Raw genomic sequence first — 18175 nt, forward strand, 5'->3', positions numbered from 1 at the left:
AGGGCCCACTTCAAGAGCAAATACAGCAGGGCATTGGATGGTTGCAATCAAGGAAAGAAACAGGCTAGCAGTTAATATTTCAGGCTAAGAAGGGCAGCTCTTAAATAATAATAGCTACTGCTAATGATGAATAATTAAAGCAGACCATTTGGTCCTCCAGCCCTAACGTAGTTCCGTTCCTCTAATGTACAGCAGAAGCATCATTTATAGTATGTGGCAGGAGGAATCATGCACTCGCATGGACTGGCTGTGCTTCATCTCCTACCAAACTCACTGCATCCTTCTCCATCGGCTGTATTTTAAGCTGAGTTCAAATATAACAGGAATGGGAGCAGCTTTGAATCAGACTGATGACAGGCCTGGGGTGTGAAGGTAGTCCCATTTTACCATGCAGCAAACATGTGCAAGTGTAGGGATTGGAGAAAACATCCCTTGTTCACACTACCTACAAGTAATGGGGCAAAACAGTTCCTGAAGAGGAGGAGAGACTCATCTCATCTTTCAGTAGAGGTGGGCAGACTTCTGTATGTCTGTTTAATAAAGCAAATGTTAGACATGTTTCCTCATCTTTTTTCTTTGTAATGGGAGAGGTGCACTCAGGGTACATGGGGCTGACTGACATTGCTGGGCACGTAGTGACTCAGCCAACACAAAATGGTGGAATTTACTGGTTTCATGCATTAAACCATCCTCCTTAGACTGAAATTCACCCTCCAAACTCTCCAAGGAGAGGACTTCACTGAATGCTCATATCTCAGCTAACAAAAGATCCTGATCTTGACTGGGTCTCCAGGCTCTACAACTAAAATAAGATCTAAAACTAATAATCAGTGCAGAGCTTTCTTTTTCCTTATGATATCAGGGAGCAATTTGTGCGTGTTAAGAAACATGTCTAGCACTACAGCCTTTCAAAGTCATCTGCTATTCCCCTGACTTTTCTTGCAATGCAGATTATCCAAATGTGGATCCCTGGATGCTCTCTGATACACAATTCCAGTAAATATTTACATCCCCTCTCTTTCTATTTTGTTTTGAAATATGCTAAAAGGATGCACAGGGGGTGCCTCAGCGTTTTATAGACTCTTCACTTTGGTCAGCAAAAGCGAAATCCTGCGGGAGTGACAGCCGAAAGCATGTTGCATTCTCACCTTTCTGGAAAGAGTCAAACCCCTATAGTTTAAACTTGTTTAAAATACTGCACAAAACCAAAGTGTGTGGCAGAACCTTCTTCAGTGATTGGATTTTTCAAATCTCTTTTCCCTATGGTGGGGATTACCCAAGATAAGCTAACAGAAACGGACTCTCCCCATTTCTTAGAGTATGTTGCTGAGGAAAGGAGAACTGATCCTGGGAAAACACAAACTTTGGTGGTTTAGGATGCACATGCTTTGTACCTTGTTTGTACCTCGTTTTCCTGAGCCAGTGCTGATAGGGATGAGGTGATCACTTGGCCCACACGCCTGGTCACATCTGTCTTGACCTGGATGTGAGATTCCAAGGAAACCCACACAGGCTGGGTGGGGGCTGTGGGTCCTTCCGGCAAGTCCCTGTCCTGAGTAATAGGGACCAGGACCTCAGGGCTCACCACAGCATGCCCCAGCAGGGACATCTTTAGAGACGGGTCAGCTACGAACCCCAATTATCACAATTGTTTTCTGGCATTTGCTGGAAGTGTATTGGATGGTCTTACCCCAAGGCGTGAGTGGGGCTCAGCTCCGGTGGGGATGGCATAACAGCTTGTTTTGCTTTCGTTTCTGTAAACAGGAAGGAGCACTGTACTCTGCTGGAGCCCAAAGAAACCAAGGATGTAGTATTTGGATGCAGCTGAGCGCAGCTGGACATGCTGATGTTGGCTTCGCAAAGGCCCAGACAGTTCCTGCGGTATGTGTTTCTGCTGCATGATTGTCCCCTTGCTTTCTCTGCAAAACTTCCATTTAGCAGCACTGGGAACTCTCTCTACTGAACAAGCACAGAGCAGGCAGGAAGAGATGGGAAGGCTTAGGTATAGAACTCTACATATAGGTATGATACATATCTATGCCTGGCTCAAATCCATGAATAGAAACTTCAGACCTGACCTCCACCCTTACCCACAGGGCAAAAGCAAAGTTTGCATCTGAATAAATCCTGAAAATCTCAGCTGCCAGCATCTTCAAATCAGAGCAACAGCAATAGGAGCTGAAGCCAAGTGCTCTGAATATTTTCTTCCAGAATACCCGGGAGAGCTCAGCTATATGTAGCAGAGCCATTTACATGGTGTTTGAGGCAACATTTCTAGTCTTAGCAGACAGAGAGGTGCCAGGAAGCAATTCTGCTCCCCAGGCAGGACTCAAACCACAGCATAGCCAGGCCTGTAAGTCCATGATTATCACATTGATCTTTTCAGCCTCCCCCATGTAGCATCAAGCATGTGTTAGATGGCTCCTGCTCGTCCCGGATACTCTTCTTAGCTTAGTGGGTTGTAGTGCAGTGAATACTGCAAAAGCAACACGTCTGCTCAGACTGCCCCTGAGAAGAGAGTCAGATCCTAACCAGGATGAGGTTCAGTTCCCTCCCTTCCCTTGAAACACATGCCTTCTGGCCATTCCCTGCTCTTCGCAATACCTCACCTCAAAGGGAAGGTCTCCCATCACAAACTGAGATAAACTGGGCACACAAGCCTCACCAAAATTGCACCTGTGTGCATGGCAAAAAGAGCCACTCTCTTCTTTACAAAGGGCTTGCACCCAGCAGCGACCAGCACTTAAGGGGTGGGATCCCAGGCTGGATCCTCCATGAAATCTGTAACACTGGGACATTTGGCTGACAATCGTTTGGCATTTTCTCTCCGGCACCCTCATTTATTTCCCTTTGCAATGTCAGTTTGCCTGGCCAGCTCAATGAATAATTCAGCATCATTAAGCACATGTCAAAGTCTCTTTGGCACTTAGTAGGATCAGTTCTTTGGCCCTTTTCTCCATTTAAACTTCATTCCAACATAATCTCCCCTTTACTGCTGCTGGAGGAGCAAGATGTACAAGTAGAAATCACATTGCCGGAGCTATATGGAAATACAGCTATATATATGGAAATCACCCCTTTGATAGAAATGGTTTGCTGCTAACCATTCTGCTTGATGCATGGTGCCTTGCTGCTCCTGCTCACTGCCACTTTGAATAATGGAGAAACCCTCTATTTTTTTACAGACATCTATTGGATGTAAGGGTCAATAACCAGGCAATAAGGATGAACTCACAAAGCAGAAAAACCTGCCGTCATTTCCCAGTTCTGTTGTGTATTCCTGGTGTTATTGCAGTGAAATCAATTCATCACACCCAACAAATCTATTAATCATATGATAAATTAGTCAATCTCAGTCCTTTTTTCACCAGCTTTTCTAGACAAAGGGGCTCTAGGATGGGTGTGCATGTGTTCCAGCATCCCATCTGTGAGATAATATAATCTCCGTTCTTGCTTTGCCTGGAGATTTAGACTGTTTCACTGTTGCTCGCTGCCAACATGCAGCGCTGAAAAAACTTGCGCTTTCAGCATGGACAAAACCTGTAGGTTCACTGCTTCTAGTAGTCCTGTCCCTGTGATTCAACCATCTTTACTTCAGTCCCCCAAAATGGCACTGCTCTGACCCTTTCTCTGCAAGAACGGAGGACTGTTTCTCTGGAATGTCAGACATAACTGCACACACAATTTCTGACCCAGTTTGCATGTGCAATTACCATGTCTGAGAGTGCCAGGCAGCAGAGTCAGCACATAATACCCAGCTGCAATAACTGTCTGTGCAAATAAAGTGTATAGGTGAGTGCCTGTTTCAGAAGGCACAATTGCTACTATGGCTTTTATTAAATCTCGCTCATTTTATGACCTCTGGTTGGAGCAATAAACCTTTCGCTTTCAGCTAAGGGTATACATGGGTCTGCTGTTTCAGCAGCAGCAGCAGCAGCAAAGCTCCAGCAGCTCCAGTGCAGGCGTCTGAGACGAGTAGTGAAGGCAGCCCATTTGTTCACTTTGGGAAGTAACTTCCATTCTTTGGAAAAGCTCTTGCACTTAACCTAAGCAAGTAAGCATAGCTGCTCATGTCTCAACGGTACATTAGCCAATAAAGTAACCTACAGAAATCCTGAATATTAATCCCTGCCGGCTTTTCTGTAAGCTCTCCTACCCTGCTTCTTGCTCATTGCCCAGATACAGACCTTGTTTTGTGCATGCTATCAGCATTTCATTAGGATGTACGCAGTAACTCCCCCCTGCCTCTGTAAGGAACTGTCTATATTTCTGAAAGATATCAGAAAAAACTGTCTGTACAATGCCTGCCTCTGCCAACAGCACTCTCTCAGTGAGGATAGATCCTAGGTTGCTTTTAAACAAGTCACTGTGAAAACAGTGTCTCCGGGATTGTCAGAGGCTGCATTTTGATTTTACACCACTGTGGATCCCAAGTAACATCAAGCAAGGCTGAAGGTTTATACCAGCCAGGCTGTGGGTGGTATCAGAACCTGGAAATCTGTATTTGTCTTTTCCCTTAAATTTTGCAATCTCATTGCACCTTCTATTCAAAAGATAAGAAGCAATTAAAAAAATTTACATTTTCCTCATTTGTATGAAATGCGCTGCTCCAACAGTGTTTACATCTAGCCAGATGATGTAGCAACACTGAGAGCTGTTTCCCTGGCAAATTACTCCTTAGGATCCAGTTTGAAAGGGGACAGTCTTTACTGAGATTTCTATTTTACCTAGCAATCTGGATAGTCTAATGCCTAATCTTAATGTAAGCTAAATTTGATTCCCTGGAAGCCTTCTCTCTCTAAGACATGGCTTTTTGTAAAGGTAACACTGATTATCTGTGTCCTTTTTGTGCCTCTCAAGTTACCCCGGCTCTAAAGGACTCCTGAGGTCACCTCTCACAGTAGCTTGCACTCTAATGAACTAAGTTGTGGATTATTTTCATATGAACTATGAGAAAGCTTCTACATCTTTTCTAGTGATGTTCTAGAATTGCAGGAAAGTATTGGAGGATTGGAAGCACTCAGGTGGACCTAATCAGTGCCCATGAAGACTCCTACACGGAGCTGCACCAGTTGAAACCTTTGGAAGAGATCACCAATTCCACATAAAATCATATGGCACATGTTGAGAAAAGGTTTTTCCGAGTAAGTGATACCAAAGAGCTTTCGGTGCACAGACCTGTGAGTCAGGTTCAAGGTGCAAGGAAGATAAACCCTAAAATGAGGCTTCTGGGAAAGCAAAGAGCCTTTCACCTAAAAGCAACCCAAATGGCAGGGGTTTTCCCCACAAAATATTCACTGATGAGTAATGTGGCTTTCAAAATATTCATGCTTTGTGTCTTCTGAGCCCCGAATAGGCAGGAAACACTCAGTCCTCTTGAATGGAGAAATGCCTGTTTCAGAACCATGGGGATCTTTGTATGCCCAATTTTCCTAAATGATGGAACCTCCCAGACTCAGAGCACTTGTGAAATCGATCATCACTACCAAAATGACAAACCCTCACTTTCATTGCTAGAGCTGATTTAAGCAACCTTGACATCACCAAATGTCCCCAACAGGCAGGCTAGCGCCTGGCAGACCTGTGGTGGAGGTAGAAGATTATTGCCATCCAAACCAACCTGTCCTCTTGTAGCATTAATTTTTTGCATACTTGTTTGTATCCCTCACTCACAAATGAAATGCTACGAAAGCAAAACACCAGAATGACATCTCACTGTTACAGTTCCCGTGTAACCACCAAGTTGCTCTCAGAGCCAGAGAGGGAAGAGAGGATACCTGTGATACCTCTCTGGACAAAACAGTGGGCAGAATTGCCCAAGCTGGTAAAGGCCAAGAGAGTTAGAAAAAAAAATTACTGCAGAGGACTCAAACAAAAGAAAGTGGTAAGATTAAGAGTCAAAATGACAAAACCACCACTTTCTTCAAGGGGGAAATCAAGCCCCCCGAATTGCTGGACCATTGCATGTCCCTTACTTTCTATACTGTTCTGAACTAACATGAACACAGCAGCCTCCCAAGGGAAAAAGATAAATACATAAATCCCTTTTTCAGTCAATATTGCTATTATGTCCCAATCAGCAGTGCACTCTCAGAAGCTAAGGAAAAACATCAGTAAAATCAATACCCACCTCCAGGTTTCAACCCCAATGGAGATCTCCTGTCACATGCCCCCCCTTCACTCCAATCAAATACATTAATTTTAACCTCATGCTATCTACCAGTCACAAATAGCAGTACTCAAGGAAGTCCTTATGCTGCTTAACATCTGAAGAATTAGAGTGTTGAGGCACCCTGAAACAGGCAGGTGTTCAAAAGTTTGTATTTCACCTCTCCTTGAGAACTAGAGATTTATTTTATATCACCAAACCTTAATCATAATTTTAAATCTGACCTGAAATGACTCCAAATTCATTTGAATTAATCAATAGAATTGGTGAAAACCTGTGATTCCCAGCTCTGAGAGCATTGCAGAGGTTCAGAAGCAGCACTTCTAGCAGATCAGAAAACAAAATATTCCAGAAGTTCCCTGCAAAATACTATATTTATGAGAAAATTGCATTAATGGGCAAAATATTTTGTTACTAAAACCAAAATGGTTTATTATTATTTTTTCTTCACCTAATTTGTTTTATAGTATATAAACTTCCCTAAGCACCTTCTGAGCTAAAAGCATGAATTGGATGGAAAAAGCTTTTTAACATCATTAACAGAAAAGCCTTGCAGGTGGTATAACTTTTCCCCTTCATTATGTACTGCACTTTTTTTCTTGTTTCTGTATACCCAGAATAAACACTTTTCCTCTTGTATATTCTGTCAGCCACAGAAAAGCTATCCATAGGTGTTAGATTTCTCTGTCAATAATAAATTTCTGAAATCTGCTGGGAGTATCCAGGCAAAGCATCTCTATATCTAGGCATCTGGGAAAAAACGGCTACCATCAGATTGTCAGTGTCACAGCCTTCCCTGAACGTTGAATCATTGATCACTAATGCCAAGAGACACCAAAAGGGACACCGTGTCAAGATTTTGGCTTCCAAAATGTGCTTAAACTGTGAGTGATTCTGCAATTGAGGTTTGTCTGCATGAACAGAAAAATCACTCGTGAGCAGGGCGGTTGTCTCCATGCAGCCTTCCCCAGGAGCAGGACTGGGCTGTCCTTGGGTGCTCGGCTTGGCAGGCCAGGGGCATGGACATGCACATGGATGTGGACACGGACATGGGCAGAGCAAGCAGTGGGCTTGTGCAGCCCAGCTCACTGAGAAAGGTCTTCACATATTACACATCTTTCTTCTTTGGACCTCTTCTTAGAAGGTTTCTGACTGTATACAGATACCCACCAACTCACTGCGCTTGGCTTAGACTTTGCCATTCATGGCTTTGATATTTAAACATTTGACATAAACATCAGCCACCTGTATACAGTGAAACAAGTAGCCTTTTTTTTTTTTTTCCCCCACTGGTCATGATGTAATCCTGACCCAGCAGAAATGCTTTATAAACACCATCTTGTGTCATATCTATCAGAAAGGTCTGTATACTTCTGTTTGAGTGCTATGACTTATGACAGCTCTTCAGAGGCAGTCCTTTGCTCTGAAAGGGAAGATACATGGAAATGGAAGGACAAAGCCTATAAATTTTTATAGCTCTGTACTTAACTCACACACAGGCAGTGGAGTGGATACCAGTCCCAAGAGAAGGTGTATGATCCTCTGACATTAAGCTATACTCAATTTTAAAAGCACCTCTGAGCATCCAGCCCCTGTGTTTAAGATGCTTTGACACTCGTGCGTTAAAAGTTTGACCTTACCTAACACGTGAGGAGTAATTTTCACAAGCACAACCAAAAATCAGGGGAGGAAACAGATGCCAGAGGTGAAATGGGCCAGAATGCTCCGGCTGTGGACAACACAGGTTGTGATCTGAAGGACATGAGATTTACTGAGATTTTTCTGAAGGTCATATCAAGGTCATGCTCTGGTATATGTGCACAGTACTAATCATGAGGGGGCATTGTTGCACTTGGTTACTGATCTCAGCTACCACCAAAGCAAATCATCATCTGGGGACAGGAGAGAAAATCACCTGTTCTTTGCTTTGCTCTGATCCTTTCCAGGACTCAGGCATCTCCTCTAAGTGACCACTCCTCACTTAGGAGACCCTGCTATGCTCCCACCGGACAAGGACTCCAGGGAGAACCCCAGAGCCAGCATCTGACCATCTATCAGCTGTCCTTGTCCTCTCTGCAGAGAGGACAGGTGACCCTGCAACCACTCCTGAAGCCAGAAAGTGCCAAACTCACTCCTCCCTCCTCCCTCCCTGAAAAAAAGGAGTCTGGGAGGAGTGAAAGAGAAATCATGTACAGCACAAACCTGCTGGTGTGCACACTGCTCATTGCCACCACCATAACCTGCACATCTCCAGGTTTCTCGAGCTCAGCTCCAGCTGAGTTATCACAGCTTGGTGGTTATAACAAGCTGTCATGTGGCAGCTGAATTGCATTAACTGGCCAGAAATGGGGAGACAGGCCATAGCCTGCTGCAAAGGCAGAAACATTTCCAACTGCTTGGCCCACAGTGAAAAGGGGTAGCTGTGAAGTTCCCTCCCCTCCTCCACGGGCAGAGGAACATGCCCATGAGTTGCTGCTGGGGCAGCTCAGCTGGGATAGGGAAACTCTTCCAGTCACAGTGGCTGGAGAAGGTGTCTGGGACCCTACTGCCTCAGTTGTTCAAAAGTCTCTGAAGTGAGACCCCATCTGAATGTGTCTGCAGGGTCAATGTCATCACAGCTCACTGTTTATGTCCTATTGTGTTCAGAGTAATTTTTTAGATTCCTTGAATGGAGCAAAAGTGGAATTGCAAAGCACCTGGAAGTCAAGACCTCTTGGTCTACCAATCTACTGCAAAACCTCCCAAAATACCAAGAATGTACCATGGAAAGGTGAATCCCTGGTATGAAACTATCCTCAGTAAGAAAATTACACCTCACTCCTGGCTGCAGCTCTGCATGCCTCAGATGCTTTAATTTAAAACTGTTTTACTGCTCTTATTGACCATTTTTGATCAATCTAGCCAATAAATAGCTAATTGTCCATTTTTGCCATAACTTTGGGTTGTTAGGCCAAAAAGCCAAGGAAGAACACACATCAGAGCAGAGAGACATGAGCGTGCCTTTGCTGCATTTTCTCCTGCCCACCACCTTAGTCTTAAATTCATCCCTGACCTTACACGAGGGCAGTCAAGTAGAGGTATGGAAGGAGAAGACTGGCCTGGAAAACCAACTGATTGCCAGTGCTCCAGGTGTGACCCTGGCAAGGAGCCTAGCAATGCAGGTGTCATTTCTTCCTCTTAAGCTATTTCACTGGTTTGCAACTGAGAGTGAGCATTATCAGTTCCTAAGGAGAGTAGACTAGGGAAGGGCCATGCACACAGCAGAGCAAGAGATTTGTGAACCAAAGTGGGCTGTGGGGTCAGACAGCCCAGGAGAAAAAGAAACCATTTTGCTTAGGGGAAGAGTCCAGGAGATTTGTTGAAAAGTTTTAAGTCATGCCTGCAGGACTTCTTCCACTCAACACCTGCTTATGGTTCTTGGAAAACACCTGTCCCCCTAGATTCATCTGCTCTGCATTAACAGAGAAAGTCCACTTCAGCTGGCAGTCAGCTGTCTGAGCAGGAAGTCATTCGAGTTCTCAGTTTCTCAGAAATGGGCAAGATTATCACAGTTAACTTCGTTTTTTTTCCACTAGGCTTCCCAAACCCTTCAAAAATTACTCCATTCCTGTTGTCATGCAGAAAATCAACAGAGAGTCAAATGAGTCCAAGTAGGGAAAGATGGGTCAGCACAGTCTGCTACAGAAGTCTGAATAGACATTTCCAAGCAATATGGAAGAGATCCCTCTTGCAGCAATAGAAGTCAATGTCGTGCTGCTGCACTGCGCTCTACAAGCCCAGTCCTAGCCTGTAGGGCAGGCACATAACCCATTATCAGCATGGGGATGGCCTCCATGCGAGCATCCTCTCCAGTTCACTTCAAGAAGGATTCAACTGATGGCAGAAGAGAACAAAGGGAACAAGAAGACAGTTCAGACAGCTCAAAAACGTGACAAGAGAGGAAAAACTGAAGAAGCTAGAATTTCTTAGCCTAAAGTAAAGAAGGATGGAAGAACGGCAACTGTTTTCAATAGATGCCTGGGAGCTGGTGAAGGATCTGCCAACAGAGGCCTTTCAGAATGCATCACAAGCATCTGTCAAGTGTGCTCTACCAGGAATCCTGGCTGTGGGCCAGGAGATGGGCTCTCTGGACCCTGTGAAGTTCCTGCCAGCCCACTCTGTATGAAGCTACACTGAGTGGTATCTCTCCTCTACCCTTCTCTGCAGTGTACCTGCAGCTCCTGGCGCTGAGGCAGCATCACGCGACTGACCCAGATTTGCAGGCTCCAGCTTTCAGCTACCCCCAAACCTCTGCTTTTTCTGAGAAGATGGCCAGGTAGACAACTCCCCAAGCAACCTGACCAAACTGATTTGAGCAAGGGGTCAGACCAGAGACCTCTACATGTCCCTTCCCACCTAAATTATTCCATGTGGGAGGCAAGTGCACAGGGGTTCAGCAATCTACTCCAAGTTTTCGTGGCAAGGCCAGTCCTAGATTCATGTGTTTTACTTCTCCAGGCAGGTTTTACCCCACTCCTCCTACAGCATCCCAAGGTGCAGACAATCCAGCCCCAGGCAGGACATCCCTCTCCCCTACACCTTTTCCAAGCAGGGACTTTCCAAAGGATGCAAAGCTACAGGAGCCCCATAAAAAGCAAACTGAAGTATGCAAAACAGATGGTTCGGAGTGTGGAGGCACTTACAGCAGATGGCACTAAAATATTAAACTAACATTACCGTATGCTTAAGCCGCGGCCTGGCTTGCTGCTGATTGCAGAGCCAGCCTTGTGAAAGCACGCAGATGAGAAATGAGCCTCGGATTGCTAAATCACCCTACCAAAGATCCCCTTCCTACAGAAAAATGCCTCACTAGCAACTCTTCCAACAGCAGGGACGTGCTTACGCAATGCAGATGACGTTTTGCTGAATGAAGAGCATTCCCAATAACTTAAGGTCTCTCCCAGATCTCTGCTGAAAAACCATCTCCTTGACAAACTAAAATCAGTGTGTCTGTGGCACCAAATGGGGATGGAGGCAGTGAGAGATTAAAGGGGAAAAACTCACACTGCTTTGTGCTTGTCCTCTGCATGACAGCCCTGGACACCGTGGGACAGCACGAGAGGCACCAGGGAGGAGGGGAAACACGTTCTTCAACCCTGGGCATTTGCCAGTGTCACTCCAAAACCAGAAGTGATCCTGACTGCAGCTTGTGACACTACCTGGGAAACACCAGGCCACCACATAGAGATGGGTGGCCATGAACCACGGCATCCCTCATGGGTGCTTAGAGCCACAGTAGCCACGAAGGGTGTGCGGTAAGGACAAGCTCTTGCAGGGGACTAACCAGATTAATGCTGCAAAAGCCTTCCATAAGGCATAAAAATCAGGATGCCTCATATCAGGGTGGCATAGTACTGTGCTGCAGAATAAGGCACTTTAAATGATGAATTTTATTTGACTGTGTTTCCAGCAGGTCCTGCCAGTTGTGCCATCTAGGGTGTGAGCGACAGCCCGACCCTACAGCCCTGGGCCTGGGTTTTCCTTTTCCTATGCTAAATTTTGCCATAAAATAAAAAGAAAATGAAAGTAAACATTACTACGAATGTCCACATCTTTTTCCTTTTTTTTTTTTAACTTGAGCTCAGACATCTGATCTGAAATGTTTCATTAAATGAATCAAGCAGAAGGAATCTCCTAATATTGTCATTGACGGAGAGACTGGAGAGAAACATGGTGCTGCAGCATAAGGGAAATCTCTGCCTAGGACCAGGTCCCCAGCCTGTGGGACACCAACATGCAGTAAGCCAGGCCACCCTGGCAGAGACCTACGGACAAGGCACAGCAACAGAAGACAGGAAAGGACTCAGCCAAAATGCTCCTTCCCAGACTGCCTTGGTCTTGGCTTCTTGCAAACTGCCCCAGGCCAAAAGATGCCCGTTTCCAGGACAGCAGGTCTTTTCTGAAATTTCCTGCGTGCCCAAACCATGTGCAAGCCCAGCCTGGATGTGACCTGGGCTATGCAATGTCACAGCACTATGCGGGCCACACCAATCAGCTGTATTATTTTCCAAAGAAAATCAGTTGCAAGACAGGGTTTTCTTAGAACAAACCTAAAATCCTGCATTCTTTATTCTGGCTACTGGAAAACACAACTGCATCTGATCTTTCTTCTCCGTGCTGAATATTTAAAGAAAAAAGAAAAAAAAAAAAAAAAAGCAACTGAGCTGGCAGCCTCCTTTCCTGCAGAGCCACAGCCAGATGTGCTCTAAGCCCTGTTGTGTAAGGGCTGCGTCCATCTCTGGGAGGAGATGCCAGGAGTGATGTGAGGGCAGCGACAGCCAACCAGCAAAATGTCTTGCTACAGCACTGCCTTCTCCTGTTTGCTCTGCAGGAAGCAAAGGAGTCAGTAACACTACCATAGGTAGCAACTGCACAACTCTGGCCAAAACAAAGCCTGTGTTGCAGCAAGCAATGCAATTTTTCTGCCCATGCAGAAAAGCGAGCGAGGCTGCTTAGCGGTTAACATCACAGGAATAGCTCCACTATTTCAAATCGTGATAATCAGCTCCAGTAAAATGGAGTCACTGCCCATTTTTGTTGTTGCCACTGGATGGCAACAGCCGTTAAGCAGAGACGTTGAGTTGTCACTGCGCAAACCACGCATGCACTTGCTGTGCCCCACCTTGTTATTTAGGGGAACAGCCGTGATTTCAGCACGCGTAGCAGACACACCAGAAAGGTTTCTGAGGGAGTAAGCCTCAGGCTGGCAGCAACACAATCAGCAAGACTGCTCCTCGGGTCAGGCTGAACGCTGGGCTTTCACTTTGCACAGCTTCTTCATGTATTTTCTGGAGTGTGCACTCAATTTTTTTCTTGCCAACCCGGGTCAAACTCTTCTGATGGGCCATGCAAAGCATATTTAATGCCGTGGATATGAGTGAAAAGCTCCTTGGTGGAATTACAGTATCACGCTGTGAAATAGTTAACACTTACATGTGAAACTGATGGCTGTCTATTTTTAAATTACATATACGTGGCTATGAGCTGGCCAAGGGCCACAGAAAGATCTACAGCTAGGTGTCAAAAACACAGCCAGGAGTGACAAATATTTTTGTTTGATCCATCAGCTTCCTATGAATCTCCAGAAATGCTGGGCTAGCACTGACCAGAACTCAGGTGAAACTTGCCATGGCCATTGGGGAATCAGTCCCCACCTGGACTGTGTGAACATCACTAAAAACATTCTGTCTTAATAAGGATATACACCAGTAGCATAACACTTCCAAGGTGACGTGTAACAAGGAGGTAACAGGAAACAATGAAGATATTTCTGTTTTCTATCTTTAACAAGTACGTAGTCACATCTTGTTAGTGTTCTTTTAATGATAGATAATTAAGATAATTCTCTTAATTAATGAATGATGACATTGTTCTTGCTTTGGGTGACATCGTTCTTATGCACCTCCGTTGCACATCACTGCCACATCTACCTCTATTCTCATCACTTTGGCTGAGTGTGGCCTGTGCTAAATGCCTGCCAGGTGCATCTGAGTTGGCATATGACACATATATGATGCCATGATATAAAGCTCTGCTGAGACCTCAAGTTGATGAGGCAGTCCCTGTCCCCTTGGAGTATTCTGTCACATCATTTCCCTGCTAGCCGATACAGCTCCAGGCTGATGGAACCTGGGAGGACCCGTGGGGGACGCTCTGGTTCCACCATGCCACTTAATGCATCCCCCAGTTCACCTCTGATAACTGAGAAACCATTGAAGGATTTCACGTGAATTCTCTGAGTGAGGGACATGCTCTCATTTCCCAGGTCAGAAGGAGCGCCCCATACTCTACTTTCAACATAAAAATTTAATTAGCGCCCAGACACAGCAACCCATGCAGCAAATACCTGTGACTCAAAGGTACCGTAAACTGGACACCACTATCCTCCATATTTTCTTACTTGAGCTTACCTCCCCGTACCTTGAAATCAGCTTTAGAAAGTTCCACAAGTTTTAGCAATAACCTTCTTGATAGGCTTTACTTTTTTGTTTTCTTTGCCTTAGGCACGGGTGTGTCTCAAGGGAGAAAAGCACATACTGAAATAGTCCTCTATGCACCACCAAATAGTAATTAGCCGTCTTGTGTCTGTCCTGCAGGAAATCTTCCTGCCACTACTGTCCTGTGGGGATACACATAGGAAACATGCACACACTGCGACGCAGGGAGAACGTCTGCTTACACACACAGGGGTTTTCTCTGACCACCATATGAGAACAAGTCTCTGTTAGCATCAGTTTAGGCAATGACAGAAATTAAACGAGACACAAAAGTTAGGCAAAAAACCCCATGAATACAACCGAGTGGGGCTGAAAATTGTAATGGGGCCTGAAATCTCAAAACTGAGGGACAGGCAACTAGCTGCCCATGTGATATTCCCCAACTACTTTACCCAAATCCAAGACCAAATAGTTGTCTGCCCAGAACAACATGAAGAACGCAACATGGTTGCAGAGACCCAATGCTGGACACTACAGAAAGGGTGTGTAAGGTAAATTAAATCAAATCTACAGCTTCTAGGGTCTGGACAGGGCCTGGGCCAGTCCTACAAAAGGGGAATTTGGGAAGGGGGAGATAAATTGTTGGAGCTCATCCTACCCATGAGGGAGCCAAGGGATGCACGGTGTGACATTGCAAGTTCTGAGAATCTGACAGGAAAACATACTTACAAGCAATAATCATATGTTTCTTATTCAGCCTATTAATGTCATTAGTTCGTTACCACTAAGAATATCAGTATTAACATATTTTATTGCACTACAGATCCTGCAGTCTTCAGCACATCGTGCAAGTTTGCATGACTTGGGTTCACAGTACTAGAAAAATCAGTTGTAAAAATGTGCCACTTAAACATGTCTGCCACATCTCCATGCCATCATGTGGTCAAACGTCTGCACAAACACGGACGGAGGAAAAAGATGCTAAGTAAACATCAGGGATGGGGTTCACCCTCCCTCTATGTCTATCCAGCTGTCTGCAAGGAAGCAGCAGCTCTCTGAATTGCAAACCCCCATCTAACAGAAGAGCCGTGGACAGCCGCTGCCCCCCAGCCCTGCCAGGGGAGACAGCAGAGGGGGAGCAGGGCAGGCATGGGGCAGCACTAATGTCCCTCCCTCCCACACCAGCTTACAAAGCCAGAGGCGAGTCCCTTGCTATTTAGAGCTGGCATCTTGCAAAGAATAAAATGCCTTTTTTTCCTTTCGTGAGCCTTGTGAACTAAGCTAGTTACAGGCTGCAGGGACCCCTGGAAGTGTCAGTGTCCAGCAACCATGTGCTACCCCTTGGTCCTCAGGATTTAGCTCAGACCAAAAGCTGGTGGTGGCTCTAGAGGATTTGTGGGTGCAGTCAGACCTCAGTGCCTGGCACAGCAAACCGGCCCTGGCTGGCTCTACACTGGCTGTGAAGGGATCCTACGGGGAGACAAGTGCCCTTGAGCTCACCAGATTACTAGGGAAGTGTCCTGCCCCTCTCAGAGTTGGATTAGGGAAGGGCCTTTCAGAGGGGCACAACAGAGTGCCCCCAGGGCATGCAGAGCTGGGATGAGCACCCCTAAGCCACCCACCTCCCTGCATCAGCCTGGAAGCGTACACAAACCCCTCAGGATGGAGGGCGTCAGCCACCATGAGAGAGATTCGTTTAAGCTGCACCAGCTTCAGAAACACCCAGACCCGCCAAACCCAACCCTCTCCTCCTCAGAATCTTTCTTTTTTCCTAAATGTATCCTCAAAAACGTTATTCTCACATTTCTGGGAGGGGGAGGACCACCTTCCTGATTGCACCTCTCCCCTGGGGCAAGGCAGGTAGTATTTCAAAGGAGAAATGATTGTTCGTTGCTCTTTGTCCTCCCGATGCCTGATGTACAAATCAGCCTTATGTTACTGGGGTTCATGCTTGATCCAGTATCTATACGCTTAACTGTAAACATTATGGTTGCTGGTTTGTTGTTTTTTTGTTGTTTTTTTTTTTTTTGTTTTTTTTTTTTTCCTAAGGTAAAGGAAAAGGAGAAAAAGAAGGGGATGGGAAGGTCAGAGAGGATGTGTGCATTGTTACAGGCGTGCCCAGCTTCGAGCTGAGGTTAACCAGTGCCAGCAGCTCCCCCTGCTTGGCACTACTAACATCTCCCATGCAAGGAACAGGCACTTGTCCCTCCTCCCCCTTCTCAGCAGCACTTCAAAAACAACAAAAACATCTGCATTTACCTTTCTGCTTATTTAAAAACGGCAGTAGGGGTGAAGCCAAGGGACTTCTTTTGCCAGAGTCCTTGGAAGACACTTTACTTTGGTTAACAACAGTTTCTTCAATGGGTTTCTTCAGGATTATTCTTTCCTTCAGCTCCTCGGTGCTGACAGCGGAGGTCGGGGGCTCAACACCTACTTTTGGTGCCACAAAGGAGCATTTCAGGTAGGATGCAGACTCTGCCAGGTTTTCCCTGTTCATCCTGCTCTCTGTCGTTTTACTTGCTTTGTAGTCTGAGGCATCAGTGCGCGAGCTGTTCTCTTCCTTGATAATGTCCATGACCATGGGCTTCATCAGAGGGGAGTCTTGCTCCCTCTTTGGGCTTTCTTCAGAGGCTGACGAGGCATCACAGGACTCGATGATGAGCTCACTGTCAAGCTCAGCCTCCCGTTCCTCCCGCAGGATGCTGTACTGGATGGAGGGGGAGGCAGGTGACGGAGGGGGCCCTCCAATGTGACTGAAGGTCATGTAGTTGGAGTGTAACACTTCCTCGGCAGCCAGTGGGTCCTCCGAGACCAGCTCAATCTCCGAGTCCCCTGACTCGGCGCTGCTGGCTTCGTTATCCAGGTGTGAGGAGATGGCAGGGCGCCCAGGTTTGACACGCTGGTCTTTCTTGTCAGTGGAAAGGGCTGGTGACCGCTGCATCTCCTGGGTCTCAAAGGAAAAGCTTTTTGCTTCCTTGATGGCGCTGATGAGTTCATCCTCTGACAGGCTGCCTTTGCCCTGTGACTCTGAGCCGGATGGTTCTGCCACCCAGAAAGGGGGGGGGGGGGGGGAAGAAAAATGTTGTTAAAAATTAGATTTTCTAGCTGCTTAGACAACAAACACAATAGATTTCAGTCCTTACAGACCATTTTCCATGCACATACTCCTTATAAAAGAGCTATTATTAGCATCATTTACTGAGGAAAAAGCTGAGGCACAAGGCAACGCTGGTCAGTGGTTGGCCAGCAATATGGTTTTTGCCAGGAAAATCACCAGTCACAAAGAATGTGGGCTCAGGCCACATGAGACAGTGTCTGCCTCTCACTGACGGATATGGGTCTGTTTTGGAACAAACACACACCCAGGGCTGGTGGGTTCCTGGTACTGGCAATTGTAACAACCCACGTGTAGTTACTAGTAATTTTGTCAAACTCTAACTTTCAGGGGTGACAAGTTCCAGGTCAGAAACTTTTTTTTTTGGGGGGAGGATGGGGTTGTGAATTCTCTGTTTGCTGTTATCTCAGTTGGGTCCAAGCATGAAACTCATTATTTTACAGTAATTCTTAATATCATTAAGAACTACATTAAGCAAAATAATGACTGACCAACTTGTCACACAAAATTTGAAACAAAAAAATTTCTATGCATTTTCTGGCTCACACTGGAAGAAGATATGCTAAGAGAGTGAAAATAAGCAGTTTAAAGATTTGCTGGTGACCCAGGATTAGCAAGGAGCCCACATCCCATACTAAAAAGGAACCAAGCACCAAACTTCCCACCTGTTCTGCCTCCTTGTATATCACTTTACCATGTGGGATTTTGTAATGAAATAACAAAGTAAGTAAAATTGCATGTAAAGTGTTCACAATAATAGGCAACGGAGGCAGCATGAGGTGCATCAGCAGCTGTCTTGAGTTACCGCATGGGGAACAGGCTTCAGTTGATCATTCACAGAGCATCAGCCAGCTTCAAACCCAAACCACACCTGGTGCATCGGCAGCAAGGCCAGCCAGGCCACCTGAGCCTGTC

At 45.8% G+C, this 18175-nt stretch overlaps 1 protein-coding gene across 1 annotated transcript in view; it reads right to left on the reverse strand.

Moving 5' to 3' along the window:
* RTN1 (reticulon 1) overlaps positions 1–18175 on the reverse strand; it is a gene marked incomplete at both ends in the record, with an annotated part of 125059 nt that overhangs the window by 31308 nt on the left and 75576 nt on the right. The window contains one exon of the mRNA XM_082485906.1: positions 16405–17187. Coding sequence (XP_082342032.1) covers positions 16405–17187 — 783 coding nt within the window. The remainder of the gene's footprint in view (positions 1–16404; positions 17188–18175) is intronic.

This window comes from Vanellus vanellus (genome assembly GCF_965231255.1).
Source record: "Vanellus vanellus genome assembly, chromosome: 6".
Classification (NCBI taxonomy): domain Eukaryota; kingdom Metazoa; phylum Chordata; class Aves; order Charadriiformes; family Charadriidae; genus Vanellus; species Vanellus vanellus.